The sequence below is a fragment of the Bison bison genome, unplaced genomic scaffold, assembly GCF_000754665.1.
Source record: "Bison bison bison isolate TAMUID 2011002044 unplaced genomic scaffold, Bison_UMD1.0 scf7180017864145, whole genome shotgun sequence".
Classification (NCBI taxonomy): domain Eukaryota; kingdom Metazoa; phylum Chordata; class Mammalia; order Artiodactyla; family Bovidae; genus Bison; species Bison bison.
The window spans coordinates 10,716,529-10,724,793 of NW_011494717.1; the positions used below are offsets into that span (position 1 = coordinate 10,716,529).

The 8,265-nt window shown below is 47.9% G+C and overlaps 1 protein-coding gene across 1 annotated transcript in view; it reads left to right on the forward strand.

The window, feature by feature from the left end:
* Positions 1-3,758, forward strand: part of FAM179A (family with sequence similarity 179, member A) — a 45,643-nt gene extending 41,885 nt beyond the window's left edge. The window contains exon 19 of the mRNA XM_010840672.1: positions 3,361-3,758. Within this exon, the coding sequence (XP_010838974.1) occupies positions 3,361-3,617 (257 nt within the window). The 3' untranslated portion in view covers positions 3,618-3,758. The remainder of the gene's footprint in view (positions 1-3,360) is intronic.
* Positions 3,759-8,265: the final 4,507 nt, after the last annotated feature.

Below are 8,265 nucleotides of genomic sequence, written 5' to 3' on the forward strand. Positions count from 1 at the left end.
GCCCCTCCCCTCCCTTGTTCCTCCTCCACCACTTGCATTCCTCCCACCTCCCCTTGCTCCGCCCATCTCCCTTTGCTCCTCCTACCCTCCCACCACCCTTGGGCCTGACCAGGTGGCTTCATGGTTAACTGTGCCCTTCCTTCTCAGCCTGTTTCCAGCACAGGTAACATAACTCTCACTTCTTGGTTCCCATGTTATGACGTCAATGTGGCTGAGTTGGCTCCTTGGGTGCAGTCCTGCCTTCCCAGGAATGAGGACCTCCTTGACTTTGGAATTTTCCAGAGTCAGTTTTCTTTCCAATCCCTAAGAAAGGCAATGCCAAAGAATGCTCAAACTACCACACAATTGCACTCATCTCACATGCTAGCAAAGTAATGCTCAAAATTCTCCAAGCCAGGCTTCAACAATATGTGAACCATGAACTTCCAGATGTTCAAGCTGGTTTTAGAAAAGGTAGAGCTCAAATTGCCAACATCCGCTGGATCATGGAAAAAGGAAGAGAGTTCCAGAAAAACATCTATTTCTGCTTTATCGACTATGCAAAAGCCTTTGACTGTGTGGATCACAATAAACTGTGGAAGATTCTTCAAGAGATGGAAATACCAGACCACTTGACCTGCTTCTTGAGAAACCTGTATGCAGGTCAGGAAGCAACAGTTAGAACTGGACATGGAACAACAGACTGGTTCCAAATAGAAAAGGAGTAGGTTAAGGCTGTATATTGTCACAGTGCTTATTTAACTTCTATGCAGAGTACATCATGAGAAACGCTGGACTGGAAGAAACACAAGCTGGAATCAAGATTGCTGGGAGAAATATCAATAACCTCAGATATGCAGATGACACCACCCTTATGGCAGAAAGCGAAGAACTAAAGAGCCTCTTGATGAAAGTGAAAGAGGAGAGTGAAAAAGTTGGCTTAAAGCCCAACATTCAGAAAACTAAGATCATGGCATCCGGTCCCATCACTTCATGGCAAACAGTTGGATAAACAGCGGAAACAGTGTTAGACTTTATTCTTTTGGGCTCCAAAATCACTGCAGATGGTGATTGCAGCCATGAAATAAAAAGATGCTTCCTCCTTGGAAGAAAAGTTATGACCAACCTAGATAGCATATTAAAAAACAGACATTACTTTGCCAACAAAGGTCCGTATAGTCAAGGCTATGTTTTTTTCAGTAGTCATGTATGGATGTGAGAGTTGGACTATAAAGAAAGCTGAGTGCCAAAGAATTGATGCTTTTGAACTGTGGTGTTGGAGAAGACTCTTGAGAGTCCCTTGGACTGCAAGGAGATCCAACCAGTCAATCCTAAAGGAAATCAGTCCTGAATGTTCATTGGAAGGACTGATGTTGAAGCTGAAACTCCAATACTTTGGCCACTTGATGTGAAGAGCGGACTCATTGGAAAAGACCCTGATGCTGGGAAAGATTGAAGGCAGGAGGAGGAGATTGAGGAGGAGAAGGGGATGACAGAGGATGAGATGGTTGGATGGCATCACCGACTCAATGGGCATGAGTTTGAGTAAACTCCGGGAGTTGGTGATGGACAGGGAGGCCTGGTGTGCTTGCAGTCCATGGGGTCGCAAAGAATTGGACACGACTGAGCGACTGAACTGAACTGTGTTACTGGGCATGCCCCAAGAGGCCCGCAGTGTGGGGTACAGGAACCCTGAGGGTATGGCCAGAAAGTCAAGATACACATTCCATGGGAGATGGCACAGGGAAGGCCTCAGGCTGAGCTGAGGGGGGCCAGGCCATTCTCGCTGGTTCACCACTGTCCCAGGCTGGCTCTGAAATCACAGGGGCACATGCTGCAAAGTATCCTGGGGGATTGGATGAAGTTGAGATGATGAAGGAAGGACAAATTGGGGGTCTCTCTAAAAAATAAAACTCCAGACCAGCCCCTGAAATGTGGTACTCCTAGAAATCTGGGGCAGCGAGCAGTGAGAAGAGGGTGGGCTTGGGAGTCAAGGCAGGCTTGGCTTCTGCCTTCTGCCCTTGTTAGCTGTGGGGTCTTGGGCCATCTCCTTGACCCCTGAGTGTTGGTTTCCTTCTCTGTGAAACAGACGACTGTCCTGCCTCTCAGGTGAGAGTGAAATGGAGTCACGATAGAAACCTCTGAGCCCCGGGCTCAGGCTCAGGCAGTGCTAGTTTCCAGGGTGTGTCTCAGCTCAGGAAAGCTTCCAGTTTCTTTGCCCATAAATAAATCAAGTGCTTCTCTCAGCAGTCTTTGCCTTCACCAACACTTATCCTTTGGCAGAATGACACGCAGAGTGTGCTGATTGTCAAGCAAGCATTGTTAGCACGAACGCACTTTAGTTGATGCGACCAAAGCTGAGGGCTCTAGCAACCTGTCTGAAGCGGCGTGGGGTACCCCTTGACATGGCCTTGACATTGGGGGCAGCCCTGGCACTTTCTGTGTGATGGAGGGCTTGCTGGCAGGTTTTAGCCTGTCTCTGAGTTTTCCAGGGTTTAGAGAAGGCAGGGGGCCTGGGGTAACCAGATTTGGAGGGTTCATCATTGGAATGAACGACTCTGAATGAGGATCCGTGCAGAGCTTGATGGTTTACAAAGCACGTTTGTGCCTCCTGAGTTACTACTGGGCTTGTCATGAGATTTGGCATTGAGACACCAGGGAGGCCATGATGGTCTTATCTCCTGCTGGCAGTTTTATTTTCCAGAATGCTTCATTTGAGAGAATCCTGATCTTTCTTCCTAGAACAAGTTTTCTCTGTGTGAGTTCTCCTAGGTGGTAATGCAGATTAAAGCACTTCTAGGGCTAGCTTCTCCGTCATGTGCATACCCGCACAGGCACTTCACCTGCATCTATTATCTAACAATCTCAAGACTTTGGTTCAGAATTCTTTTCCTCACTTTACAGGTTAGGGGATAGGCTCAGACAGGTTGGGTGGCTTTCTCAAGCTCACACGGCTAGTAAATAGCAGAGAGGATTGCAGTCCAGATGTGCCTGCATCTTCCCTTTGCCCTGGGCTTCAGGGACCAATTACTCTGTCACAGGCTCTGAGCACTTTTGCCTTTGCATACCCCCTCCTCCATAAACCAACAAACCCAAAGTTTCAAATTATATTTTATGATTGGTTGATATGAAGTCAAATATAGAGCAGGTTAGACAACTTCATACTTTTTTTTCCTTCTGATTTTAAAAGAATTTAAAATATTTCCATGGGTCCTAAAGCAAGCTGTGAGCCCTAGGTCATGTGTCTAATGACCCAGGCAGTCGGCCCCCTGGGTTGCCTGCCTTTTGGAGGACAGAGTTGGTGTCCCCTTCCAAGAGAAGGCGGTGAGAGAGGGAGAGAGTGCCTGATTCAAGTAACTGTCCCTCTTTTCTGTATGACAGTGATGGTGGCCTCGGTTTACCCCCGAAAGCCTCAGGCTGTGGAGCGCCACGTCCTTCCAGTCCTCTGGTACTTCCTGAACAGCACGATGGGGAACGGCGTCCTGCCCGGGCACAGCGGGAATGTCCGCAGGGCCGTCTGCCGGCTGTGCAGGAGCCTTCAGGAGCAGATGGGCTCCCGGCTGCAGGACTTGGCTGCCGGCCAGCCAAAGCAAGTCCTCAAAATGCTCCAGGAGCTCTTAGACACAGGATCCCCGTGAGGAAGCCCCGAGGTCATCGACGGGGGGAAGGCATCCAACAGCCGGACAACTGGCAGCTCAGGCCCCTTTCTTCTGGGTTAAAGGTGGATCTGGGATGGGCGACTGTTATTTTTATCTTATTTTATTTTTTATGATGGAATAATCTCCTGGTCTATTTTCCCTTAGAGTTCCAGATGTATATAATATATTTTGAAGTAGAAATAAAAGAATTGCTTATTTTTCTAAGGTTTTATTATCTTGTATTTTTTTCTTACCTCAGAGAATTTTTCAATAGTTAGGTTTGTGCCAAAGAAAACAGAACGCGATATGGAAACACCCTAAGTGCCCAATTTTGGGTGAATGGATAAAGATGATGCAGCACACGCGCTGCCCACACGTGTAACATATGTGTGCACCTGCACACACACACACACACACACACACACTGTAATACTAAACCATAAAAAAGATGAAATCCTGCAACAACATGGGTGAAACTTGGAGGTATTACGATAAGTGAAATAAATCAAGTGGAGAAAGACAAATACCTTAAGATTTCACTCATCTGTGGAATATGAAAGAACAAAAGCAAAACAAACAAACGAACAAACTAAACAGAAGCAAGTAGTTACAGAAAACGGAGTACTAGTTACCATAGAAGAAGGGTTGTAGCGGGGATGGGCAAAAAGGGGTAAGAGGATTAATCGTAAGGTGATGAAAACCTTTGGTGGTAAATTCATTGTAATGTATAGAGAAGTCAAAATATAGTATTGTACACATAAAGGATGTGTACCTGATGCTGGGAAAGATTGAAGGCAGGAGGAGAAGGGGACAACAGAAGATGAGATGGTTGGATGGCATCACCGACTCGATGGACATGATTTTGAGCAAGCTCTGGGAGTTGGTGATGGATGGGGAAGCCTGGCGTGCTTGCTGTCCATGGGGTCGCAAAGAGTTGAACATGACTGAGTGACTGAACTGACTGACACACAAAGAATTCAAGAAAGAAAACAAAACATGGCAATAGTAAAACCAGTTGCTGATGCTACTGAGACAAAGAACTAGGGAGAAAAAGTGTGGCACAGACCCCCCATGTGGCAGACCATGTTGCAGCATAGCTCCTGTCTGTGAAAAGCTGGAGAAGCCCTGCTGCACCCAGAGACCCTGAGCTGGTCACTCAAATCCAGCGTCATAAGCCTGATGTGGGGTGAACGCAAGCATCTCTGGGAGCATCCTGCTCCTGCTTTACAATATCTTCAGTGCGGCATCTGCTGGTCCTGTGGGAACCTTTTATTTTATTTTATATATTTGTGGGAACCTTTTAAAGGATCTAAAGGCAAGGAGAGTTTGATACTGACATTGGCATTACTAAAAGCCTTCTCTGGAAGGTGACTTTCTGGCTAGTTTCTGAAGAGGACTAGCTTATGTTTCACACTTGAAACTTTTTTTAAACTCTATTCACTTATTTATTTTTGGCTGTGCTTGGGCTTTGTTGCTGCACAGGGTTTTCTCTAGTTGCGGCGAGCAGGGGTGCCCTCCAGTTGTGCTGCAGGGGCTTCTCATTGCAGTGGCTTCTCCCGTTGTGGAGTACGGACCCTAGGGCACGCGGGCTTCAGTAGTTGTGGCACGTGGGTGCAGTAGTTGTGGCTCTTGGGCTCTAGAGCACAGGCTCAGTAGGTGGCACACGGGTTTAGTTGTCATTCAATATGTGGGATCTTCCTGGATCAGGGATCAAATCCATGTCTCCTGCATTGGCAGGTAGATTCTTTACCACTGAGCCACCAGAGGAGCCCTCACCCTTGAAACTTAAAGGACCGGATGAAGAATAAAGCTCCAGATGTGCAGATGTCTTGTGGGAGCTCTGAAACCACACAGGTTAATCTGGCTGGGTCAGATCATGGAGTTGGAGAGGTGTGTTGGGTGTGGGCTGGCCCAGAACACAAAGGTGGAGCCACTGATGGAGCGATGAGAGAATGGGAGACGGGGTCCTGGCAGTGAGAGGGGAACAATGTCTCAGGCTGGGGTTCTGGACACAGTGAGCGTGGCTCTGTCTTGCCTAGGGCCAGTGACAGGTTGACGACAGTATGACCAGGAAGAATTAGAGCTCAGATCATAACCTCTAACACATGGTATGGTGAAGGCTGAAGGGGCAACATCCCAGTGCTAACCAAGGAGCCATAGCACCTCTGGGGTAGATCCGAAGGCAAGTCCCCGAGGCCCGGCTTCAGACCAGCAAGTTTTCTGGCAGGCCCACCAGTGGACCCCTCTCCACTGTCACCCACCCCCAGGTTCAGCATCAGGTCCACTTCAGTGTTCTGAGCCCCTCCTGAGAGTATAGCCCAGAGCAGGCTGGGAAGCTTTGAACCAACTCAATTATTTCCAAACCCCTGGATGCCCCCATCTGGGGAAGCCTCTTTTTCATTATGTGGTGTTGCCACTGCATAACTAGGCTCTCCCCTCCCCTTGGCATAAATGCCCTGGGGTGAGGCTAGCCGTGGTGCAGTCATCCTGGGACTTGGGCTTTTAATAGGCGGCTTAAGTGTGTGGGTAATTCCAGTCCCAGCCTGAGCGGCTTCTCACCTCCTTGTGACCTTTGCTGGGGCTTCCCCCTGCACCACCTCGCCCTTTGTTGATTCTGACTGCTGCTGCTGCTGCTAAGTCGCTTCAGTCGTGTCCGACTCTGTGCGACCTCATAGATGGCAGCCCACCAGGCTCCCCCATCCCTGGGATTCTCCAGGCAAGAACACTGGAGTGGGTTGCCATTTCCTTCTCCAATACATGAAAGTGAAAAGTGAAAGTGAAGTCACTCAGTCATGTCCGACTCTTAGCGACCCCATGGACTGCAGCCCACCAGGCTCCTCTGTCCATGGGATTTTCCAGGCAACAGTACTGGAGTGGGGTGCCATTGCCTTTTCCAGTTGATTCTGATTGGCTGAGGTTAAAGACCTGCTAGCTGGTGAACCCATCAAAGATACCCAAGAGGCTGATTTTACACAATTTAATTAATTGAGTCTGCTTGGACTCTAAGTAGGCTTTTTCGGTTTGGTTGGGAGACTGACTTTTTCTGCTGGTCCAGATCCTAGAGCCTTAGGGACTTCCTTGGCATCCAGTGGTTAAGACTTCACCTTCCCACGCACGGGGTGAGGATTCAATCCCTGGTTGAGGAGCTAAAATTTTTTTTAAGAAAAAAAAAGTTCCTAGAGCCTGTCAGAACATTTCAGAATTTTTTTATAACTGTAGACATGCGTGCTAAGTTGCTTCAGTTGTGTCCGACTCTTTGTGACCCCATGAACTGTAGCCTTAGCCTGCCAGGCTCCTCTGCTCATGGGATTTCCCAGGCAAGAATACTGGAGTAGTTTGCCCTGCCCTCCTCAAGAAGACCTTCCTGACCCAGGGATGGAACCCGAGCCTATTATGTCTCCAGCATTGGCAGGTGGGTTCCTTACCACTAGCGCCACCTGGGAAGCCCGATAGAACTGTAGGAGCTGAGGGATTTTGAAGGCAGAAGTTAAACTCAGAGACATTGCCCTGTCTTCCTGCACTTGTTCTGCCTTCTGTCTTCAAACCGGAAGCTTTCCATCTCCTATACTTTGTACCCATCCTCATAGTTGGGTGTTTAACTGAAAACATCTGAAAAGCAAAGAATAAATCTTTATGTGTGGTTTTTTTTTTTTCCTTCACTATCTTAGGATTTAATCTAGTCTCTGGGCAGCTGGGTTCTGCGGGTGACACTCCTGGCACAAATCAGTGGGGAGGGGCTGGATGCTTCTGGGTGCCTCAGGAAATTATGTGGAACCTAGGAAAATGGTAGAGATGATCCTATTTGCAAGAATAGAGAGGCGGATGTAGGGAATGGATGTGTGGACACAGGGTGGGGCAGTGGGGTGGAAATAAGCCAGGAGATTGTGATTGGTGTACTGCCATGTGTAAAGCACCCAGCTAGTGGGAACCTGTTGGACAGCACAGGGAGCCCAGCTCTGTGATGACCTGGTGAGATGGGATGGAGCAGGGTGGGAGGGAGATCCAAGAGGGAGGGGCCTATGTACATATACAGCTGACTCACTTCATTGCACAGCGGAGGCTGGCGAAACGTGGTAGAGCAACTATAATCCAATTAAAAAAAAAAAGTTCCTGAATCATTACTTTTAAAGCAAAGGGAAGACAGTTTATTTGTAACCTGGGCCTGTCAGGAGTGCCTGGAAGAATGAGGCTTATTGGGAATGAAGACTGTCCTGAAAACATGGCGGGTTTGAGCAGAGCCCACTCCATTCTTTGCTTGGTTGTGTGCAGCCAGGAGCTCTACTTACAAGATGCCTTTGGGGTGGGAATACAGCCTTGAGCAATGGAAGAGCTTTTTTCTCTCTGTCTGTCTGTCTTACTTTCTCTTTCTCCAGTGTCAGAATCAAGGAACAAAGGCTTGTCTTCCTTGCTTGGGAGTTTTTGACATTTTCTTACAGGCTCCACTTCTCGTATTCTCTCTTCCCTGCTTCATTTCTTGTCTCCTGAGTGAAGAAATGTTTCTCCATTCTGATTACACTTCAGAATCATCCAGTGAGATCTGAAAAAATGCTGAGGTTTGGGCCCGCCCCTGGGGGTTTTGATTCAATCCATATCGGGTAGGGCCAAGGCAGCTGCTTTTTCTGTTTTTATTTTTTTAATTTTTTAAATT